Source organism: Pogona vitticeps, chromosome 13 (genome assembly GCF_051106095.1).
Source record: "Pogona vitticeps strain Pit_001003342236 chromosome 13, PviZW2.1, whole genome shotgun sequence".
NCBI lineage: Eukaryota > Metazoa > Chordata > Lepidosauria > Squamata > Agamidae > Pogona > Pogona vitticeps.
In genome coordinates, this window is record NC_135795.1 from 11,005,808 (window position 1) to 11,030,198 (window position 24,391).

The window sequence follows — 24,391 nt, forward strand, 5'->3', positions numbered from 1 at the left end:
TGAACTTTGCAAAAGCAGTTTTATTTAAATTTCCAAAAAAGATGAATTTAAAAGACAAAGTCAAGTGTAGTTTCTCTCTTGAAACAGACATGCTTCATCTATCAGTTTTACATGCGAGAAGGAAAGAGAGGGGCTAACTTCATCACACTTTTACAAAATCAGCTCCGAAGCAGAAACATGATTGTACATAACATTTACATTACAAAAAAGGTACTACGATAATTAGTTTCCAAAAGCCTGTTTGTGTTGATCCCTCAACCGAATGTCGCACCGCAGTTAGGACATCTTCGTTGCCTCAAGGCCAGACAGAAAAGGATTCCGATAGGAAAAAATACAATGGCACAGAGGACCCCCAGACAGGTGAAAGTGTCTTCCAACACGCCCACTCTGCAAAAGCAAGAAGGATACGGATTAGCTGTAATGCTTTCAGGGAGGAAGAAGAGTCAAAACAAAGGCCAAGCTTGGAAAAAATCACACAAAGGACCCCCTCTTTCATAATAATGCCATCAATATACTTTGTTCCTGTTGCCAGGAAAATACAACTATTGTTTTTATTGAACCATCACTACTACCCCAACATGTTTTTTTCCTTCAATGTAGTTTATGACCAATAAAATAATGTTACTGTCCAAAGCTAAGTATAAAATGTAAATTCTAAGTGAAATGCAGAAGCTAGTAAATCATTTTAAGTATTTATCGTTCTTTTAGCAATACTGTAGAAGTTTTCAAAATGTCTCCCAGAGAAATTTTAAAAACAGACACTAAGTAATCTCCAAAGTAGTGACCGTGTTCGGCTAGCTCAGCACATTGGCAAACGAAAAGACAAAAACAAAACAAAACGCTGTTGCGCATTTAAAGACTAACCATTACATTTCATTGTGAGCTTTTGTAGATCAAGACCACTTTTACAGACAATACAGTGGAAATACAAGACAATACAAGACTTGGTCATGGAAGTGGCACACTACATGGTCTAGATAGAATCCCTCACTTGGTCATGGGGATATGTATAATTAATTAATAATAATTCCATCAATTCTAACTTAAGGTAACCCTTTTCAGGGTTTTCTAGATAGAAAATAACAGGTGGTTTACCCGGCACCTTCCTGGGACTGTGCAACTTGCCCAAGGCCGCACAGGCTGGGTCTTCTGGAGGCACAGCAGGGAACTGAGCTCCCAGCCTCTGGCTCTGCCCCTAAATCAATGAGCTAACCTTACAAGTCATCAGACACCCCGGTTTTCTATGGATATCCACTTTGATCCACAAAAGCTCACAGTGCAATAAAGCTTAAATGTGTTATATATATTTTTCATTTTGCCAATACTAAATAGAGTAATGCACATAATACACAGATTGGTCCGCTCCACAGCTATTTATTGTCCCTTCTGTTCAAAAACTAAAAATGCTTTTTAAAAAGTCTTAATCAGAAGTGCCTGATACGCTCCACCCATCTGACACTGTCCCAAGACTTCCCATGACTGATAGTGCATTCTTCCGGGTCAGCCTTCCCTCGCCTGATGCCCTCCAGCTGCTTTGACTACAGTCTTTGCCAGCCTGGTTTATCAGGGGCAGGCTAAGGTTCAATGGCTGTGCACCTGCTTTGCATGCAGAATGGGTCATGTTCAAGCACTGATATCTTCAGGTAGAGGTAGGAACACTGGACAGCTACTGCTGGTCATTAGCAACCATACTGGACTCCAAGCACCAATGCCCTGGTTCCTTACAAGGCAATTTCCTATGTTTTTGTTAACAGAAGTTGTAAGCATCAGGTTGATGAAGACTGTTCTAGATCACCCTTGTAACGCTGAAACTTTTGTGCAAAGAGAAAATGTCTTTCCTGCTGTAAATATGCCAAAACAAATGTTCATTATACATAGAACCTCTGGACTGAACTACTCTTACTCACACATTTTTGAATGAACAACTACAAAACCAGGGAGGTGGAGCTATGAGACTCCAGAACAAGAAAGATCTAGGTCCAAATTCCCACTTTCTCTCTCAATACCCCTCCCTCAAAAGATTGTTATGAGGATTATGGGGATGGGGAAACTAGGTTACATTCCTGAACTCCATGGATGAACAAGGGGATAGACACAAACAATTCCTAGGTTTCAAAATACACATGTACGATTTCAATTATGAAGAGTTTTGGATATCTTCACAGTATTAATGCAGATGATATATGGTCTATTTTTATAGTAGACCAATCTCTGAGCAGGGATTTGTAGATTTTCCATCATCCTATTCCTCTTTTTTAAAAAAAACTGATTTAGATACTCTTTTGTCCTCTATTCTAAGAGCCATACCTACGTTAGATGTCTTTTGTTGACTTAGTGTTCACTAGAAGGCTCAAAATGAAGAGAGAGAAGGTGCCCTTTGTTTAAGGGCAGAAAAATAAGCATTCCAGATCACAGACAGTCGGGAAACATTGCTCCAGACATGACTGGAAGCAATTCACGGCCAGCAAGACAAAGTCAAGGCTTACTCTGCACATTCAACATGCATGAGGGGTGAGAGATGGCAATTGCCCAATTAAGTAGTAGAGTAGCCAGGTTATATAACAAATGTACAAATCCCAAGTGTGAAGGGAGGATTCTCTTCTCTAGATATAAGTTGGCTTTACTTCTCAGGCTACATGCCCAGGAATGCTTCCGTATTTACTTCCCTGTCCAACACAAGTGACCTCCCAAGAGTGCAGATTTCCAAAACGGCTGTTAATAGTAAGCTTTGTCTTTTTAATGCAATGCATAGCCCTTGACTGGTGACGCATAGGAGAAACAGATCTTTGCATTTTTGCCATTGATAACTAGACTTTTATATGGAAACAGGTCTCCCCTATCCATCTGGACACTCAATATCTCCCCGGGGGTGGGGACGGGTTTTGTTTTACTTTAGAAAAAAGTTGTCTTACGCAGCACAGCATGGTTGATTTAAACAGAGTCAGTGTTTTCACAAATGATCAGTGAAAGAAAAAAGGCAAAGAAAAGAAATGGCCTTAAAACGCAGATTCAATGCACTTTGCAATTTTTTGCAAATTGAAATTAGATAGTAACATCACTCAAACTAATTGTAAAAATCTGGTGAGCAACAGCATACATTCATTTTTGCTCATTCACAGAAACAAGTATGAGACTTTTTAACTATGCTAAGTCAAAGCAGCTTTCCCTTACTAAAGTAAGCAACAGAGTAGGCCCACTTTAATCAATGGAATTTACAGAGGAGTCGACTCAGCAAATCCCCATTCATTCAATAGACCTCCTCGCATGTGATTTACGACACGAAGCATGAGGATTTTGGCCTATATCAGAATTTATTGTTAACTTCTGGCAGAGGAGCAAGAACTCATTTCAATGTTTTTAACAACAACTATACAGCTGAAATTAAGAGCAAGTTTGAGGAAAACTTCACCATCATGAGGTCAGGTTTTGTCAAGATTGCATATCCCGACCTATTCATTTTTCCAACTTTACTCCAAAGCTGCCAATTGCCACAAACAGACCGAAAGAAAGCAGGGGGCAATGGTGGGGGGAAAACAGCGGAAAGAACAGCTTCTCAAAAGAGCAGAAATAAAAAGAGATGATGTGTTCCTACTAAAGATGGATAAAGTTGCATTAGGATGTGTCTGCCATTCCTAGGCTTCAGAGCAGCCAACGGAAGTTTCCATTCCCCCCGCCTTAGCCCATGGTATCAGGTATCACACCCCCTCTGCACATCTCAACCACTCGTTCGTGTACAAATGAAGGTAGCAATCACTTTAATTCTCTCCTCCCCATACAAACAGCAAATATTTATTTTGTTTCATGCTGCAAGTATTTCAAATGGCATCTTGGCAACCTTTTCTTCTGTTCTTGTTTAACATATGGGCTACATCCAGTTGTCCCAACAATAGCAGACTTGCTGAATCAGTTTAACTCTGAATTTAAGTCTATGATGCTACATTTTTTTAAAAAAAACTGACTGCTGTATAACAGTGTTATTATTCTTTGATGCTAGCTACACATTCCAAGGGAAGTGGTTTTTTATGCCTCCAAATCAAAATAAAAGGACACCATTTTTCCTTCTAAGGTGAACACTGACATTTTTGCCCCTGTCGGGAAAAGAGACAAAAACTAAGGGCTCCTTCACCCCCCTGGGATATATAAATTATAAATTCTTTTTTAAAGATTCAGTTAAAGATTTGTTCACTTCCCCACCCCCAGCAATAAAATGATTTAGATCAGAAATTACTACTATAGAGTCAGGAAAAGCTCCCTGGCCACAAAAAAACAATGCATATTATTTCCTATTTGAATTTCTAAGCCAGCTAGTTCAATGGCTATGCCTGAATCGTAGGAGTCTCACCCAATGGTAAAATAACCCTTGGTGCATTCCCACTGCTTAATGATAAAGTGGGCATGACCAATCAAGATTGTTAGCCCAGTGCCATATATTGTATAGTAAACAATTTACACTTCGGAAACTAAATCTTTTTGGAAGTCCCTGCTTAGATGAAATGTATTTGGGGGGGGGGGTAAAGGTGAGAGGAACAGCTTCCATTTAAAGATCTGCTAATCTTAACTATAAAAGTTTGCATGGCGAACCTAAGCAGCTTTCCTCTGGTTTACAGCCATGCCCCTCCCAGGCTCTCTAAAAATAGTGGGACATTTATTTTTTACCACAAGCAGGGCTTCACATGTGAGCTGTACTTCTGCTGCCTGGTGACCTAATGAGATTCAGAACATGGATTGACAACCCTTTTTTAAATCAGAGGTTAACTGTCCTTTGGCCAGTGTGGACAGCATGTCGGAGCTGACAGCTTACAGATGTAATTCCATCACCATGGAAGCTCTATGTCATAAAGAAGATAAGTATTTCCCAACCATTGATTCTGCTGGCAGGGGATGATGGCACCGGTTTTGAAACCACCATAAAACATCTGGGCCTTGCTTAGGACGTTCACATCCCAAGAAGCAGCCTGGAGATACACGAGATAAACGGATTTCAATAGGGGATCAAAATTTCAAAACTGAGCAGGAGGAGCATTCCTCATTGGTGCCAAAGCCCTCAGTGCAGCTAATGCTATTTGCATTTTTAAAGAACCTACACATTAACTCCAGAGATATGTCTAAGGTCATACCTCATCACAGTCACAGGCGTCTCCTCTTAAGGAGAAGTTGCTATGTACCAATACTGGTGTGGTTAGGGCATTAGAGAATCCTATTTTCTCAACACAATAGGAGGCAGGATGGATACAAATCAATGATTTTTTAAAAAAATTAAATCATGATTTAAATCAAACTGATTTCAATCCTCCCTGCTAGGAGGAGAGAGCAGAGCCTAGCCCTGCCCGGTCCTTCACTACTTTCTTCATGCAACAGCATCTGAAGAGGAGAGGTTCCTGCCCATGTGAAGATTTTTTTACATCAAGAAGCCATATTTTCCAGGATACTTCTCAAGTGTAGAGTCTCCAGATAACCAGAAATATTTAAACCCAGTTATATTAGCTTGATCCAAGAATGACAGTTTCTAAGGATTGTGGACTATAAAGGTGTTTGAGAGGTTCCAGAACAAGAAGAAGCAGAAATTCTTGCCTGCAAGGAAATGTTGCTGTGCTCTTGAACATATTTAGAAACAGACACATTTTGCATCACCGTAAATACAGGCATAATTAAATGAAAATGAACAGGTGATAAGTTCCTATTACCCAGAAATGAATGAGTAAAAAAACTGTCCTCGTGGTGCCAGCTACTGTATTTCCCAAAGTGAAACTCATGAGAAGAACACGTTTCCAGCTCTTAAGGGTGCCTGAAGGACAGTTTTTAATTCTGAATTTTAATGATCCAGTCCAAAGGAAAGAATATTACTTCCCATTGTTCTGAAGCCAGACCTCCCACTCTAATAAAAATAAGACGTTACTTAAGCCTTCCCCTACCCAAAGAGAAAAGAAGAGTAGAAGAGTCAAGCCACCAGAACATTTGCACTTCCTCTAGGTTTAAGTTTTCTGAGTGCCAAACTAGAGGCTGGCTCCTGGAGCCCAGATTTAAGATCATCTGGTGTATTATCAGATCCTTCTCCCCAGCTTCTACCATCCAGATATTTTCAGTTTCAGCTCACATCAGCCTCAGCCAGGATGGCCAACGGTCAAGACTGGTGGTAGCTGATCCCCAGTATGATCAGAGGAATTCAGATCGGGGAAGGAGGCCTCCAACAATTATATTCATTCATTTTATTAATTTATTATATTCATTTAAAATCATATGTATTCTGATTGTCAGAATTAAGAAAATAGGAACTCGGCTCTCGATGGACAATAAAGGTAGGTTATAAACAGAACTAATGAACGAACAGCATTTGGAATGAACGCATGTCATAGCCAGCAATTCCAAAACTAGCTAGCAACTCTGTGGGATCAGCTCCAAATCCCAGTTAAGAGCTTGCTGTTGCTTAGAGTTAAACATAACGCTAATGCCAAAGTAAGCTCTATCTGTGGCTAAGGGCAGGAAGGAGAGGAAACAGACAGTGCTACAGTTTTAAGAGACAGGCTACCTTATGAATAATAGAAGCTGGGACAGAAAATCTGTATGAATGAAATTAGTTTAGCATGTAGCCTAACCAACCTCCTTCAGACCAGTGGTTTACAGGTATGTTTAGCTAAAACTCTCATAATTCCCTGCCAGCGTGCAGATGACCGCTGGGTGTCAGCTCAGGAGATGGGAGCAGCTGGGGGTGGAGGAAGAGTGGCGGGATCCCTCACTATTCATATTCTGAGACATGATTTGAAGGCATGTCTTGCATCTCTGCGTCTGGTCAATACTTGGAGGATAGTCCAAAAAAGTAAATTTTCCAAGTGCCATAAGAGACACAACCTGGGCATCGCATGTGGAATTCCATCATGGAAAGAGAATATGGATATAATATAATGCAAAGATTGAAGAGGAACTGTGTTATTTTAAAGGAGGAAAGGGCTTCTGTTCTCTTGAAACTATCTTCCCTCCTTCAAACAGTTCCGAGATGCCACTGTGGAGTCACAATTAGATTCTGAAGACATGGGTTCAAATCCTTAGGTCATCCTTGGAGGTCACTAACTGATGCTGGGACAGTCCCATTCTATGCACCTGACCTCCCTCACAGGATTTGGGGGCAGAGAAGAGCCATGTACCCCACCTGGAGTTCACTGGGGGAAAGGTGGGATAGAAATGTTAACTGTACTGTTCTAATGTATTATTACAAATAAAGATACAGTCATGAACGAACCTTTGAGTGTGAAAGAGAGAGAAGAGAGATACATAAAAGAATTATACCTGCAAGCCGGACAGCCTCCAACAACTACGACAGATGTGGTGGGAAGGGGCTGCTGGATTATTGTGTACGTAGTGTTGGGAAAGTTATGTGGTGATGGGCCCGGAGGAACAACATATCCTGGTCAAGGAGACATAAAGACAAAAAAGAAGTTCCATGAAACGTTACTGAGTTGAGTCATTTTGAGAACATTCCCCTTGTTAGCTTTGCAAGCACTCGGTCTGGATGAATTCTTCCTGCCTGTTGCCACTCACTTAAGTTCCACAAACAAAAAAAAGCACCATTATCAACAATGGTTAGCACAATGTGGTTGCTGGAATATAAACATGGTCAATGAAAGGACCGTTCTACCACCCGTCAATCCCTAGGTCTATTAACATCCACAACAGACAACGCTGCGTTTGTCGGTTGTTGTGAATTGCACCTGAACATGCGACAGTGGATATTCTGGCATGCCTCCAAGATTAGAATGTGGCCGCTTAGGCTCTGCATGCCAATACACCCAAATCAATCAATCAAATAAATAAATAAATGCATAAATGCAGGATTTTTTGCATAGGCTAACTATATGCGCAATGCAAGTTTTTAAATGACGGTTACCATTGAGCAGAGGTACAGGGCATCACACTGCAATGCAGAAGAAAGCATCAAGCTGCCCACCAAATTTAAGTCCCACCATCTCTCCCCAATGGCTATGTCAACAGGAAAGCCCATCCAACAGAAAGTCTTCAAAACAGAAGACTGCGTCTGTAAAACAGGCCACCAGACCAACCTATTTTGGGTGGCTGAAAATCAGAAGTCACTTCTGAAAATCAGAAGTGACTGAAAATCAGAAGTGATTTTCAGTCACTTCTGACTTCACCATTGCTTTTGGCCTAAGGTTCACCTACGCACCCCATAGAAGCAGCTCCGTAGAGCTTGAAGGCAACTGGATTTACAGACACCTCCCTGTCTTGGCAAGTATTCTGCTCTTGTGGCACTTAGGGCCAGCTAAACATTCAGGAGTCTGAGGGTCACATTGTACGATGCAGGGAACACATTAGAAGACCTCCTTCGAGGATTAAGAAATGTGCTCATCCTTTTTTGAAAAAGTACCTTGCTTGTGTTCTGTGATGGGGAGCCAAATCATTTCCAAGTCTGACTGCTCAGACACAGCAGCTTTGGAAGAATTTGTCTCTGGAGGGATACAGTTTTATTACTCAAAAGCAGCATCTTGTACAGTCTGACCCAAAGAAGAGTCTTCATTTGCAGGAGAAACGAATCAGCCACAGTGCTGTGTTTCTCAACAGACAGATGGACTTCCAATGTTGCATTTACAGAAACTGCACAAATGAACACTGTCTTTTTGCTTCCAAAGTATGATTTCAGGTCGAATTACAATCTGTTTTAGAAAAATAAGTTGTTCTGTGCTTATTTTACTGGCCAGTGGAAAAATGGGGGGAGAGAAAAAATACAGTACAGGGCTTTAAGGAGGAGCAAGTGGCTGTCCGTAGGATTATGCCTGGTTAGTACATGGATGGAAGACCACCAGGGAATGCCAAAGATCACCAGGCAAGTAAATCACTGTTAGGGAGGAAGGGAGCTGAAGTCCACCAACCTCTAAAGAGGTTGAAACATACCAGAAGTTGAACTAACTTGAAACTAACTTGAAACATACCAGAAGTTGAAGCTGTTTGCATGAAATCATGGGCTTCCCCTGTACAGTATTTTGTAGCATTAGCCCAGGGTCTCCTTTTTAAACATCTTCCAGCTGCTTCCCTCAAAAAAGCCATGACGGGGCAGCACCACCAGCCTAGTAGAGTCACCTACAAGGACTCAAAAAGCAGCAGCCCGTCCAGCCCTTTCCATTTAGGATGATGGTATCACAATGCCTGTTTCATTGACATCACCTCTCTGGACATGACTGGTCAACAGCTGGTCTGACCAATAACTAAACACCTCTTAAAGAAGACAAACCATACAATGCGTCATCAAGTGCTGAATGACCGCTATTGCTGGGTTTTACCTTTTTAATGTCGGTCTATTTTTGAAAACTCTACTAAGACCCTATACTTTTTCAGACAATACCATATTTAGAAATAACACTTTACAAGTCAATCTGTAACAAGTTACTGGCTGAGGTCAATAGCGTGACAAAATTACATTTCATAAGTAACAGGATGAGTATGCATTTACATTATCTTACCAGCACACTGACTACCGTTATCTAGATACTTCCAGCAGTTACTTTTTAAAATAAAATGTTTTATTAAAACAAATTAGAAAGGCATGAATCCATTTCTAACTAGACAGAACATACCATACATTACAACGAATAGAGTAGTTAAATATTCCTGGATTTAAGTTGCCATAACTCTACAAAGGGCTAAAGAGTATCCCTTCCCAAAGTTACTTTTAAAAGGCATTTTAAGGGTTTTCAACAGATATTTTGAAAGAAGAAATGGTCAAGTTTTATACCATTCTTTTATTTTCAAACAAAATAGATAGAATGCAACAAAAAGTGACAAGGAATCGAGTAAGCACCATTAATGAGCTATCATCCTAACCATACAACGAATAAAAAGAGCCAGTTACTTTTCAAACACTGAAGTGAGTTAATGGAATCAATAACTGTTAAAAAGTAACTTCCTACATGTTCTATTTTATATGAAAAGATTAAATGAGCCAAGGAGCAGGTGTGGCAAGACAGTTAACTAGGCAATAAAAAGTGGACGAGACACACAGAGATATCCAGGATGACGTCTCCGCTGAGCCCCTCTCAACCCTGTCTCTGGATTTTTCAGAAGATAACATGGATAGAAGGAAACAGGCATATGTAACAATGGGCTCAAGCTACAGGAAGCCAGATTTAGGATGAATCTCAGGAAAAACTTCTTAACTGTTAGAGCAGTACGGCAATGGAACCAAAGAGCTCAGGACGTGGTGAGCACTTCATCACTGGAGGTATTGAAGAGAACATTGGACAACCATCTGCCAGTTCTTCTTTGATTTAGATTCCTGCACGGAGCAAGGGGTTGAACTGGATGGTCTTATAGGCCCCTTCCAACTCTTATGATTCTTTGGATCTCATCTTACATAACTGAAAGTGGGATATGAATATGAAAATAAGCAACAGGAGCTAAGCAGAAGGGTTTTCCTTGTTCCACCCCCTATACTCAACTATCAGCAGCCACAAGTGCTAATAAAACCTTGTGTCTTTGGACCTCCATGAAATATTCCAACTCAACTGCAACATGATCAGCATTTTCTCTCTGCTCTCCATACGCACACACCTCTCTTGCATTCACCAAGATGAAACTGGGCCAAATTCTTCTGAATATGGAGCCTCATGGGCGCAGTGGTTAAAAAGCTGTACTGCAGCTAAAACTGTGCTCACGACCTGGGGTTCAAATCCCAGGTAGCCGGCTCAAGGTTGACTCAGCCTTTTATCCTTCCGAGGTCGGTAAAATGAGTACCCAGCTTGCTGGGGGGGCAATGTGTAGCCTTTATAATTAAAATTGTAAACCGCCCGGAGAGTGCTTGTAGCGCTATGGGGCGGTATATAAGTCCAATAAATAAATAAATAATATAAATAAATACTTATCACCCTGACAAGAGCAAACTGTTTCTAGACTTAAGCCCTCTAGTCTTCAGGTCTTAAGAATGCACAAATGGCTAATTATTAACTTCAAAGAACTTATCTGAAGACCACTGGAATAAAAAGAGCACATTAGCAGTTTGGAAACTGAACAAGGGTCATCGTTTCCAGCAAGAACTAGGAAGGGGGAGGAATTCTGCTTGGGGACATGCTAACTAACGAATATGTGGTTTCTCTAGGGCATGCTGTATTTAAATTGAAAACAACAACAAACCCAGGAGAAGCCAAGAGAAAAAGCAGCAAATGGCCCTATGCCTGGTGGCCTTGTGACTGGTCAAAGAGCCAAGAAATTGTGCCTAAAAACACAAGACGTTGAAACAGTGCATTCTTTAAAAATAACCATCCCGCTATAAGACTTGTCCAGAGTATTCAGTCCTTTTCGTCCCTGCCTCTTCTGTACAGTATTATACATCCTGAATAGGAAGTGGTTTATAAATTTGGGAGAAATCTAAGCAAACATAGGCTGAGAGCCCATTCTGACCCATCCCTAGTGTTGCAAGAATTTCCGATGGAAGGAAGGGGAAGGTTAAAATGATGTGTGGGAAGCAGAACAGGCCAACAGGCAAGAAAACTGACCCCTCTGATCACACCTGCACCTGTCTCATTTTCTGAAGCTAAGCGGGTTTAGCTGAGCAACTACTTAGAACAGAACTAAGACCATTTCTTAAGCCTGAGAAAGAGTCCTACTGAAATGCTCTAAAACCATAGCTGCCCGGCAAAGTTGATGATGCGGAGTCTAACTTAGAATAAGCCCATTTCCTGGGCCTTCCAGGTCCACCACGAGACCACTGTACAAAGACTGAATGCCGCTGAGCCTCCACCAGGAACCAACTTTAGTTTGATCTGTTCATTATCAAGATGTTTTTTGCCATCTTATAAGCTATACCCAAACTTTTTTTTTTAACAGATCCTGCCCCTCCTCTGCAGGACTACCTTTCCAACTTGTTGGCATCCTTCTTCAAATGCGGTGTCCAGAATGGGACATAGTACTCAAGATGAGGACTAAGTGCCCCAATAAAGGGAGATTACCACCTTACAGGACCTGGAGACTGCATTTCAGATTTACAAGATCTGTTTTATTTTTCTCCTAGAATCCTGATGTCTACCAACCAGAGCCAGAGACAAGAAGACCCAACACAGTTGAGGGGCTAGATAGCTCCACAGGGCCTTTTATTGCTCAATTGCTTCAAGGATGCTTGATATCTTTTCCCAGGGCTAATGCTTTCACTGAAGGGAGGAGATCCTGTGGACCAACATTCAAGCTTCAAACTTGTCTGAGGACAGACAATGCCCTTCCCTCGCTTATAGCTACTGCCAGAAAGTGAGTTGAGAAATGTCATGCAATGATGCTTGTTTAACATCACTAGACATCAGCAAGGAATCTTAACTCTCTATGCTTGTATAGAATAATACGAATCAGGGTTTCCTAGATTCAGAATACTCAGAAATGGTTTACTATACCCTTCTTCTGGGGGTGCCCTGGGGTTTGTGCAACTTACCCAAGGCAATATAGGCTGGCTCTACCCACAGGAGGCACAGCGGGGAATCAAACTCCCAACTTCAGATACCTAAACCACTGAGCTATCCAACAGTTTTAATAATAATAGTCTTAGAGGTATGGAGCTAGAAGGGACCCTATGGATCAAGTCCAGCTTCTCTCAAGGAGGCACACTGACGAATCGAACACACAATCTCTGGCTCTGCAGGCAGAGATCTAAACCACTTTCCTAACCCTGGGTCCACAGATGTTCCTGGACTACAACTCCCAAAAATCCTGGCCAACACAGCTAGCGGTGAAGGCTTCCGGGAGTTTTAATTTAGGGACTAGAGATGGGGATATTCGTGTCCGTAAACAAATATGAATAACCTCGTCCAAGGGGCACCTAAGGCAGATCTGGCCCCCGGGACCGGACTATCCATTCACATGTTCCAGCGCTGGGAAGGTCCTGTTTGTCCCGCCAATTGCAACGGGATCTCCGCCGGGTCCACTCAGCAGCGGGGGGGGCAATGTCCTCCCGCCCCCTTTGCCTGGAGTGGCCAGCCGAGCAAGGAGACAGCAGCGCTACTGCTGCAATTGGCAGGAAGATCAGGACCTTCACAGCGCCAAAACGCATGAGTGGACGATCCAGTCTTGGGTGGCCAGACCTGCATTAGGTGCACCTGGGACCGGGGGGGGGGGGTATTCCTATTCATTTACAAATACAGTGGTGCCTCGCATAGCGATGTTAATTGGTTCCAAAAAAAACATCGCTATGTGAAACCATCGCTATGCGAAACACCATTTCCCATAGGAATGCATTGGAAACCGGTTAATCCGTTCCAATTGGAACGGATTGCCGTTGTTAAGCGAAAAAACCCATAGGAAACATCGCTAAGCGAAACAATGTTTCCTCCATTGCAATGTATTGAAGCTGACTCAATACATTTCAATGGCTTTGCGAAGTCAATTTTTGCAAAATTAAGTGTGTCATAAAAGGGTCAAAAATGGTTTTAAATGCTTGGATTAGCTTCTGCACCCTCTAAAACGGATGCAAAAGTTAATTTGGCTTTGATCTGACTTTTCATTAATTTATGGTGAATTCCCCCCCCAACTTTTGACAGCTGTCAAAATCTGACAGCTCCATTATTTCCTATGGGGGAAGAAAAAATTCACAAAAAATTAGCGAAGACTCAGCAACTGTTCTAAATGCTTGGGTTCGTTAGAGGACCCCCTAAGTCATGTGCAAACCTGATTTGGCTTTGATCTGAACTTTCGTTAATTTCTTGTGAATTTTTTCTTCCCCCATAGGAACCAATGGACCTGTCAAAATCTGACAGCTCCATGTTTTCCTATGGGGGAAGAAAAAATTCACAAAAAATTAACGAAAGTTCAGATCAAAGCCAAACCAGGTTTGCACATGACTTAGGGGGTCCTCTAACGAATCCAAGCATTTAGAACCGTTTTTGACCCTTCTAAGACACTTTTTAATTGAAAAAAGAAACATCGTTAAGTGAAGCAGGGGACCTAAAATCGCATTCGTTATGCGAAGCATGGTCCCAAACTTCGCTAAGCGAAAATCGCCCACAGGAAACATCGTTATACGGGGCATATTATTTTCTTAAAAAACACATTGTTATGCGAATTCATCGCTAAACGAGGCAATCGTTAAGCGAGGCACCACTGTACAAGTATCTCCCCATCTCTATTAAGAACCTCTAAGAACTCTAGGCTGGGAACCATTCCTCTACACAAGGCCTGGATCATTTTAAGGATGGCCCCTCCCTCAGCCATCCATCCCAGCCTTCAGGAACGCTCATAAGCAGGGCACAAAAAACCACAGCCTCTCCTTCTACTGCCCCATAACCAATCCAGCGGCATGCTGCTTGTAATACAAACTTTCAATATAACTTATCAGACAAACATGTCATGTAGGACATAGCTCTTCCATAGCTTAGTGCCCTGCAGATGTTTTCTGCTCCAGCTCCCATCATCCCCAGACAGACTGGAATTCAGACACACCGGTGATGGCAGGAACGACGTTCCAACACATTCAGGGGAAGCCAGATTGCATACGGCCCTTGTAAGATCATGACACCGTGAAACAGAAGCATCACAGCAAAGGGACGTGTCATTTTCAAGGGGCACACGGTCGACCCAATATATTTTGCACGCCTGATCCAAAATAAGACCAAGGTGTCCCCTCCCGTTCCAACTAGACTGCCAGTTAGAACTTTTTCATCATTTGCTGGAGCAGTACAGTGGACCCTTGACTTACAGATGGCTCGACTTACAGACTTTTCGAGTTACAGACTTCTCTGGCTGCAAAATTTAGATTCGACTTGCAGCCGGAGAATCAACTTACAGACCAGAAAAAAACCAAAATGGAACAAAAATAGAATAAAAACTGCCAGTTATGGGATTAATCAGTTTTCAATGCATTGTAGGTCAATGGAGATTTGACCTACAGACTTTTCGACTTGCAGCCACCGTTCCAATACGGATTAATTCTGTAAGTAGAGGGTCCACTGTAGTTCTGTCACCTGGGTTACCAGATGTTGCTGGACTTCAATTCCCAGACACCTCCAGCAACCGTGGCCAATGGTGAAGAATTCTGGGAGTTATAGTACAACAAGACGGCCAGACAGCTCAATGACCTAGGTATCTGGCTACAGAGCCAGAGGTCGGGAATCTGATTCATCACTGGGACTCCCAGGAGAAGAGCCAACCTATGTAGCCTCGGGCAAACTGCACCGTGATCCCAGGGCACCCCCCACCAGAAGAAGAGAATGATAAACCATTTCTGAGTACTCTATAACTAGAAAAGCTTGAAAAAAGGGGGTTGCAGCAAATCAGAATTGACTTGGTGGTGCATAACTATTAACACAGCCCAATAATATCCGGGCACCAACAGTTTTGAAAATGCGGCCCTATGGGCCAGGATTCTCTCTTGCCTCTGAAGCCGGCAAGCTAGCTCAGGGAGCGCAGCGGGGGGGCACCACTGAGCTCTTTCCACATGCTCTGCTGCCACCTCCTAGCTCATGTACTGCCTGAGATACGTTGTTTTGGTTTATATACCACCTGGTAGTGCTAAAGCTGTTTACAGCATAATTATGCAAAACACACATCCCTCCCCGTGCACCCTGCAGTGAACTGGGCATCTTACCAGTCTTGGAAGGATGGAAAGCTGAGTCAACCTTAAGTCGGATACCTGAGGCCAGGCTCAAACTCAGGCTGTGAACATAGGCTTGACTGCAGTTTAACCACCGTGCCAGAAGGCTCCGTGTCCCACCCTGCCCAAAGGTAGGACCGGCCTGAAGCGGGCATCCTATGAACCACGGTCGACGCAAGCTCTTTGAATGAAAAGGAGAGTTCTACCACTGCAGGATAAGCAGTGCTTAGCTACTGCTTGTCTCTCGGCGCTGTTATCAAGAGCCACTTCAATAAAGAGAGGTACTCTGTTCAAGTCCTGACGCTCTTGCATAACTCTGTGTTCCTTGTATAAGGGTTCTGTTCAGACTGCCATCAGCAAAGTATTCACACAGTGCAAAATGTTAAAAAGTTATTTAAAGCGCTTACACTTTGAACCTGTGGTTTCTGATACCCTTGAATATTGCAAAAAAGTCACGCTAAAAAAAAAAAAAACAGAGAAGGCCTTCCGGTCAGCACAGTTGGGTTTGCTAAATTCCCACCGCCTCATTTCAACTAAGTAAACCGAAAGCAAAAAGTACAGAAGGCCCTTCTAAACGACAGCCCCACGGGCAGGAAATGCCATGTTTGCAATCTGGCATGCTGCTTGCGGTATCTTTTCAGGTCAAACCTTCGGGCTGGGGGCACAACAGAGTAAAACTCCCGAAATAGTTCACTAAGAAGGTCTGAGGTTGTGTCCCTCTGTGTGTGTGTGTGTGTGTGTGTGTGTGTGTGTGTGTGTGTGTGTGTGTGTGTGTGTGTGTGTGTGTGTGTGTGTGTGTGTGTGTGTGTGTGTGTGTGTGTGTGTGTGTGTGTGTGTGTGTGTGTGTGTGTGTGTGTGTGTGTGTGTGTGTGTGTGTGTATTTGCTGGGGGGGCAAAGTCTTGTCTGCATAGTTTTGTTGCAAACCGCCCAGAGTGTGCTTTAGCACCACAGGGTGGTGTACAAGTCAAAACAACACCAGAAACACCACAAATAAGTGATATATACATATAGAAACATGTATCCCCAAGGCACTTTTTGTTTACCTATGTATAAAAATGTGCAAATGGAAGAAAAACAGGTGCCCCCCCCCCAAAAAAGTAAGTAAATAACTAACTTCCCCAACTCTCGACATGGAGGGAGGGGGGCGCACTTCCTCCTTTGCAAAACCTGGAATCTTGTTTCCTCTTTCGGATACCAGAAACAGCTGACAAGATCCTTCCCGGGTCCGGGGGGGGAGGCAAGCCAAAGGGCCCCCCCTCTCTCTCGGCCCTGGTTCTCGGGCGTCCCGACCTGTTGGGGGAGGGCTAGCGGAAAAGTCCGAGGGCAAGTCTTCCCTGCGCGCCCCCTCCCTCCCTCCCATTTCTCTTTCTCTCCCCCCCCCCCCGCCGCCGCCTCTGGCCAGCTTACCTGCGCCGGGCCCGGTGGGATAAGGGTAAGGGGGCGGCGGCTGGAAGCCCGGCGGGGGCTGCCCGGCGGCGGCGGCGGTGGGGATGGCCCCGTAGTTCGGCCCGTACTCGTAGCCTCCTCCGCCCCCGGCGCCCCGCGGCTGGCTGGAGGGGCTGTAAGCCGGGGGTCTCTCCTGCAGGAGGGGCTTGCTGTCCATGCTCGCCGCGCAGGCAGGCAGGCAGGCAGGCAGGCGGGAGGAGGAGGGCGGCGGCCCCGATCCGCCCCTGGCTAGCGGCTGGCGGGCGCTCCTCCTTGCTCTGCCCTGCCCCGGCTCCCGGGGCGGCGGCCGGACTCTCCCCACCGGGCAAGCGGCGGAGAAGGCGGCGCGCCCGTTACTCGCCCGGGGCGCAGGCGGCGAGGGCACCCGCCCCAAGGAGCGCCCGGAGCCGCCGCCGCCGCCGCCGCGCCCTCCCGCTTGGCCAGAGAGTTTGCACCCCGGGGAAGCGAAGGGGCGCCGGGAGCAGCCGATCCGGCCCCCCCTCCTCCTCCCGGTTCGATCCTGCCCGGGAAGCGCCCGCGGCAGCGGCGGCCACACAACGTGCTTCTTCGCCCTCTTCTGCCTCGGCTCTCCGGCCGGTCACAAGACTTGGGCTCACGTGACCCGCCGGCGGGCTGGCTCTCCCCCCTCCCCTCCCTCGCGTTCCCCCCCCTTCCCCCGCGCGCGCACCCACCCCGCCCTTTGGAGCGGAGACACGGCGGTGACTCCTCCAGCGGCAGAGGCGCCGGGGGAACCCCCTCTTAAAGGAGACGCGTCCCCTTTCGCCCGCCCGGCCGCCCCTCCCCTCCTCTTCCTCCTTATGTCCTCTCCGGTCGCCTCCCACTGAGGGTGACCCCGTGAACGAGCCACCACCCCCAAAAAAAGGTCCCATCCTCAACAGCCCGGCTCAGCTCTTGTGAACTCAAACTTTGTGGCTTCCTTTAGGGAGTCCGTCCGTCTTGTATTTGGTCTTCCTCCTCTCCTGCTGCCTCCCCACCTTTGCCTGTATTATCGCTTTTCCCAGAGAAGCCTACCCTTCTCATGATGAGCCCCAAGTAGGGCGGACTCAGGGTCGTCAGGATTATCCTGGGGTGCAGCGAGAGAGAAACATCCTAGTCCTCTCCAGAGGTTGCCAACACAACATACCTCCCTACCCCACCCAGCTGGTACGGGAGCCTGGCACCAAGATAGCCAGAGCAACAGAAGAACAAACGCAAATTTCAAGAACAAAAGCCATCTCTTAAAAAAAAGCTTTCCCTCCTCAAAAAAAAAAGGCAGGTTCAATAAATACAGATCATGCATTACTGGGTATCTATTTTAAAATTAAAATCATCATCATCCTAGAAATGTGGAGCTGCAAGGGACCATGTGGATCATCAGCATGTCTCAAGGAGGCCCAGTGGGGAATCGAACTGCAGCCACTGAGTTATCCAAATGAAACACTGGGGAGGTGAAAGGAGGTTTCTGGAAGAGGGCACGGCTGGCTATGTTTTGTACCCATGCTAGGCAGTCGGACCCAATCCTGGCTGTTCCGTTGCTTGGGCTCCTCACTTCCTCTTTAGGATCAGCGGAAAGTGGCTGGAGGGGAGAATAAAACACCCCATCATATGATCTTCTTACACAAGAACTGATATCACATGTGTCAACATGGGAGCATGTCTGGTGGGAAATGAGAGGCGGTGGAAGGGCCTGAAAAGCAAGGAAGACCTTCAAGGAACAATTGAAGGAGCTGCCTGTGTTTAACCCTGCAGGGAAGATAAGATTAGGGTGAGACCCATTGAGGGATATCAGACGTTTGGTCCATCATGGCAGAAAATGAAGCAAGATTCTCACTCTATTTGCTCCACGGGGATACATACCGTATTTTTCCACGTATGATACTTTTTCCTAAAATAGAGTAAAAAAATGAGGGTCGTCTTATACACAGAAGTAAGGAGGAAGGGATCAAATAGCTGCAGGATCACAGCCCTTTGATCCTGCAACCCTTTCATTGCTGCTTTCCCCCTCCACTTCCAGATCCTGCTTTCGCGGGGCTTAAGAAGTGGAAGGGGGAAAGCAGCGATCGAATTTTCTTATTTGGGGTTGGAAAAGTGGGGCTCGTCTTATACATTGGGTTGTCTTATACACGGAAAAATACGGGTAAGTCATTGAAAATCTGGAAACTTCTTACTGATTAGAGCTGTGGCACCGCAGATCGTCCTGAAAGTTGGTGGATTCTCTCTATTATTGGAAGTAAAGCCCAAGTGTGCCACGGATGTTACCTTGGTATCTTGCATGGTGCCTCGTCCATTGAGACACGAGATTTCTCTGAAAAAAGAAAACAAACTTTTTTCTCTTAAAACACAAACTTTGAGGGGTGGTTTCACACCTGGAGGCTCAGCGGAAAATTCCAGCCACATGGTACGAAGAGTGAAGCATTTAAACAAACAAACACAAACACAAACACAAACACAAACACACACACACACACACACACACACACAGAGGTTGAAACCAGCTCTGATCTCTCCTTTAACATCTGCCATGACCATCTGAGGTCATTCATTTATAATTTTTCTACACTCTCCCCAAGATATTGGTGTATATCTGAAGAAAATAATTTATTTACAAGAGCTCACACAGGATGGAAGTTAATTTTTACTGCTCTAAGTAAAGGCTTGTCAGCTCTCCTACATTTGTACTGTTAGATTAAAAACACATGAATGGGCCTGATTCATCAAAAGCCCGTGTTCTCAGCCGTTAGTCAATTACTAATCTGGCAGCAGTGAGCAGAGATAGCAGATCTTAGGGGAGAAGCTTCTCATTTCTTCTTGTGAGAAGCAACAAGAGGAGGAAGAAGACGTGAGGATTTGACTGATCCGCTTGTAATATGACCTACAAGGGTGTCAACATATAGTGCTACAAAGCAGTAACCTTTCTGGGAGTTAAACAATGCATGCAAAGCATACCTTTTCCTCTAGAGGCTTGATTTCTACTAATGATGAGTCAAACACAGCTGGCTGATAGCTCAGTGGTTTAGGTTTCTGGACACAGCACCAGAGGTTGGTGTGTCCTGCGAGTAGAGCCAGCCTGGGTAGCCTTGGGCAAACTGTACGGTCCCAGGATGCCTGCAGAAGAAGGGAAGGGTCAACCATGTGTAATACTCTCTATCAATCTGGCAAATCTTTTATAATTATATTCCCCTTAGCCTCCCATCCCAGTCCCCTATTTATTTCCCACAGACCCCCCCAGTCCTTACATTTGTTATATATAATGCACCATTGTACATTCCATGATAATCTGGAAGTTGAGTGGTGGCCACTGGACTTCTTTCTTCTTAGGTTGAAACGTTTGGCTCCTCGTCCAAGTTGCTTCTTCAGTTTGAGGAGAGTTGGTAGAAGGTCCCTGGATAGATCCTCCACCTTGGTTTCATGTTGGTAGGGATCTCCTACCAGCTCCCCTCAGGCTGAAGAAACATCTTGGGTGAGGAGCGAAACATTTCAACCTAATAGGAAAGAAGTCCAGTGGCCATCACTCAACATCCAGACCACCTCCCCTGGAGGACTGAGAATTTTCCCAGATATATTCCACGATCCTGTACAAATCTTGTTTCCAGTTGAAAATAAATTTGTAAGTAATAACAAAACCAGCTAGTTCTTATCAACTAGTTCCATGATTATGGGATTCTGGTTAATGACTGAAATCCTGCTGGAATAAATCAGACACTGGGAGCCACTACCAAGCCTTGTTCAAAGGGTCCTGCGAGGGTGGCAGGACGGAGAGCAGAGCCTGAACGGCCCTTGAGTCTTCCTGCACGAGAAGACACAGTCCTTCCATACCTGTGCCCCCAACAGTCTACCTGGTCCAGTGCCTTGCAGACATTTTGGATTACAACTTCCATCATGCCCAATCTGCCACGGGTCCCCAGGCATTGCACTTGCAAATGTCAAAGTAGGCCTCCTTCAGTCTCGAGAGATGATGGGAACGTGCTCTCTATGGAGGTCTTGGAATAGCATCTAGTGTGGCTGAGAAGGCCAATTCGAGAGTGACCATTCCTTCCACAGTGAAGACAAATCCAATCTGTCCCCTGTCCAGCTCCCTGGATTTGCTGCTTTCGGGACTTCCTCTTTGTCTCAGCCTGCTGGACAAGGGTCTCTTCAAATTGGGAGAGGCCGTGATGCAACGCCTGCCTCCAGGCTGAATGCCTGCACTTGCAGATATAAAACTGCACTAACTGGAGCCAAGCAGGAGCCTCGGCTCTCACCCCATGATGGTCCCTTGATGGCCACCAGTTAATACGCACTGCCAGTAGCAGCACCTTGGGTAGAATCTTAGCTCTCAAAGGGCTAGCGGTTGCCCAGATGTGGCACGGGGTGAAACCAGATTCCCCCCCCCCCCCCGTTTGACTTCTGCTTCTGTGCTGTTTATATATTTGGGAAGGAAGCACATTTTATGCTAGCTTTCTTGTAAAAATCACCAACTAATTGGTGATCCAGACAAGGCAGGAATGTGGAGCTGGGGTGTGGGGAAAGACACGGCTGGAAGAGCAGAGTCAACATCACCCCTTTTCAAAAAGCCAGCATCATGGGACTTGGCCTCTCTCCCAGCAGCCATTCCACCAGGCTAAAAAAAAGGGGAGAGGTAAACGGCAGTCCTTTTTAGAAGCCACCTCGCTTAACTTCTAAGAATAGGGGAGTCTCAGTTTACTGTTTTCCTTTTCCCTCCTCATTCCTTTTTCCTTTCACGTCGTGCCTTTTTCTTTCTTTTCTTTTTTTTTAGACTGCAAGTCTGACATCAGGGGTAGTGTTGTTTTTAATTGATATGTAAGCCATTCCAACGTGGTGGCACTGCGGGTTAAACCGCAGAAGCCTCTGTGCTGCAAGGTCAGAAGACCAGCCATTGTAAGATTGAATCCACACGACGGAGTGAGCCCCCATCGCTTGTCCCATCTCCTGCCAATCTAGCAGTTCGAAAGCATGTACAAATGCGAGTAGATAAATAGGTATCACCAAAGTGGGAAGGTCATGGCGCTCCATGTCTAGTTGCGCTGGCCACGTGACCACAGAAACTGTCTTTGGACAAACGCTGGCTCTGCGGCTTGGAAATGGGGATGAGCACGGCGCCCTAGAGTCGGATACGACTGGTCTAAATGTCAAGGGGAATCTTTACCTAAGCCATTCCAAGAGCCTCTTCATCCAGAAAGGCAGGACATTGACCGTCGGAGCACCACGACGACTGATATACCCGTTCGTGTTACACTAGGACCTTGGCCAGCCTGGGTTCGAAACCTGACTTGGCCGTGAAATTCACTACGTGACCTTGGGCCAGTCACCTTCTCTTAGTTTGAGCTACCTCACCGGACTGATGTGAGATGGCCTTGGGTTAGCTAGCAGAAAAACGGGAAAGAAAAATAACAAGTAAACAAATCCTATGACAGCCCACACAGACCTGGTGCAGGTCCTGCACGCTCATGAAATGTTGTATACCTTATATTATATGCCCAAAGCAAATTCTCTGTCTGTAGAGGCATCTCTCCCCACCATCATCTGCCTGGCCCAGCAGATCCTCCCAGGCTATGCGGAAGCCGGAGCCCAGCCTCCTTTGCGGTGGCACCCTTTTCTGTGGCACCAGCTGCCGGTAGATCGAGGCCCGACTCCCTCCCTGCTAACCTACAGAAGGCAGCTCAAAGCCCTGCTCTTCAGGGAGGCCTTCCATAAGGACCCCCCCTGCCTGATGTACCCCCTCTGCTTTCGCTCTCATAGAGAAAGTGCCTTTGTACTATTGTTTGCTGATGGTGTCATGCTTGTTTCTTAAAATCATTTTACACGTTTTTTTGTGTTCTGTTATTCTGCTTGTTGTCAACCACCCGGAATAACGCATCGCACTAACAGGGCGGTAGCTCAAGCGAAGGAAATAAATAAAATAAATAAATCTCGCCAGCTCTTCTTAAAAAAACCTGTTCTTTCTCACTCAGTCTTGTCCCCCAACAACAGTTTAAAAGAAAACCAGGCTATCCGCCATCAGAAAGTGACCTCCGACCCCCATTCCCACGACGCGCAGACACGCAACCCACCCCCCCCCGCCGCCGCCGCCTGAGGCGCGACACGAGACCGGCTTGTTATCCGCGAGGAGGAGGAGGAGGCGGAGGCGAAGCCGGAGAGAATGACGTCGGATGCCGTCCAATAAGGATCGAGGGTTGAGAGCTCCCGGCCAATGAGCGAGCGGCTCGGCCCAGCCCGGATTTTCCTCGCTCTCGCGGTTGCAGCTCTTCGGCCAGGCTGAGGCGGCGGCGGCGGCGGCGGTAGGAGGAGGGAACCCCGAAAGGATCCCTCCGGAGGATCGGGTAGGGGGGTCGGTCTGGGGAAAAAGGGGGAAGGGGGGGTTAATTCGGATTCTGGAGGAGATCTAGCCGTACAGCCCAGATCGGGATGGGGGGGTCCTCTCTCAGTGGGCACCTGCTCCCCTTTTCCCAGTGCGTGTGAACATAACCCTCGTGACGGTTTGGCGTGTGTTAATTAATTGCAAAATAATAATAATAATAAGGAAAAAATGGCCAATGGAAAGAGGCAGCATCCTGCATCTCGTCCTGGACAGCGCGATCCTAAAGATGATTAAATCCAGAAGTTTAAGGGGAAAAAACAACAACCTGGTCTTATGTGGGATATACTTACAGCAAAATGATAAGCAGATTTACTCAGAAGTAAAAACTCGTTGATTTGAAGGGTGCTGACTACCTTGCCACAGCGCTTGTTTGCTTTTGTATCCTGTTTCTCTCCCCCCTCCATATGAGCTGAAAGGCATTATGTGTGGTGGTCTCTCCCTCAGCATCTATTTTATGCTCACAACAACCTTGTGAGGTAGGACAGGCTAAGAAGAGCAGGTGGTTGGCTCACAGTTTCTGCGCCCCCGCCCCAAAGCTGCATGGTAACAAACAGATCCGAATGAGTGCCTTTCCTGGGCCTGTTCAGGTAACTTAACCCACCGGCGAGGAGATCCTTGGTTGCAGTTCCCAGACATTTTGCCAGCAAATGGTAAAGGATGATGGGAATTGTAGGACCAAAAAAAAAAAGAGAGAGAGAGAGCTACAGCTAGTTTCCTGTATTCTAACCATTTCCTTCAAATTGTTGATTGCAAGCTACTCAGAGTATGAAAGAGACCCCCCCTTTTTTGGGACTACAACTCCCATGAGTGCTGGCTGGGAGATGTAGTCCAAAAATGTGACACTGCCCATCTCTGAACCTGAAACAAACAGAGATTGATTAGACCGAGACATCTGGAGAAGAAAGCGGTGGGGAGCAATCTTTTGCTGCATCTGTGAAAGAGGGAGGGGGGGATGATGGGAGGAAAGGATGCTGCAGTTGCAGATTGCTATCCATCCTGCCTGGATGGTTTGTGAGATCCTTTCCAATGCCAGAACTCTGCA

General features: G+C 45.5%; 2 protein-coding genes across 2 annotated transcripts in view; one reads left to right on the top strand and one right to left on the bottom strand.

The window, feature by feature from the left end:
* On the bottom strand, nucleotides 1–17,588 carry BRI3 (brain protein I3). The gene is made up of 3 exons (XM_072982364.2): nucleotides 16,974–17,588; nucleotides 7,282–7,399; nucleotides 1–387 (listed from the first exon to the last, which is right to left on the bottom strand). The coding sequence occupies exons 1-3, from the start codon at nucleotides 17,167–17,169 to the stop codon at nucleotides 255–257; spliced, it is 447 nt and encodes a 148-aa protein (XP_072838465.2). The 5' UTR covers nucleotides 17,170–17,588; the 3' UTR covers nucleotides 1–254.
* A 5,615-nt stretch (nucleotides 17,589–23,203) lies between these two features.
* Nucleotides 23,204–24,391, top strand: part of TECPR1 (tectonin beta-propeller repeat containing 1) — a 35,013-nt gene continuing 33,825 nt past the window's right edge. Inside the window, exon 1 of the mRNA XM_072982327.2 lies at nucleotides 23,204–23,311. The gene's annotated coding sequence lies outside the window, so the exon portion shown is untranslated. The remainder of the gene's footprint in view (nucleotides 23,312–24,391) is intronic.

Bases quoted from the DNA above. Each gene is read 5' to 3' on its own strand.
- BRI3 (XM_072982364.2), bottom strand. From the start codon at position 17,169: ATGGACAGCAAGCCCCTCCTGCAGGAGAGACCCCCGGCTTACAGCCCC. The intron at 7,400-16,973 runs GTAAGCTGGCCA...CTCCTTGACCAG, and splicing joins TCCCACCGGGCCCGGCGCAG to GATATGTTGTTCCTCCGGGC. The intron at 388-7,281 runs GTATAATTCTTT...TTGCTTTTGCAG, and splicing joins GGAGGCTGTCCGGCTTGCAG to AGTGGGCGTGTTGGAAGACA.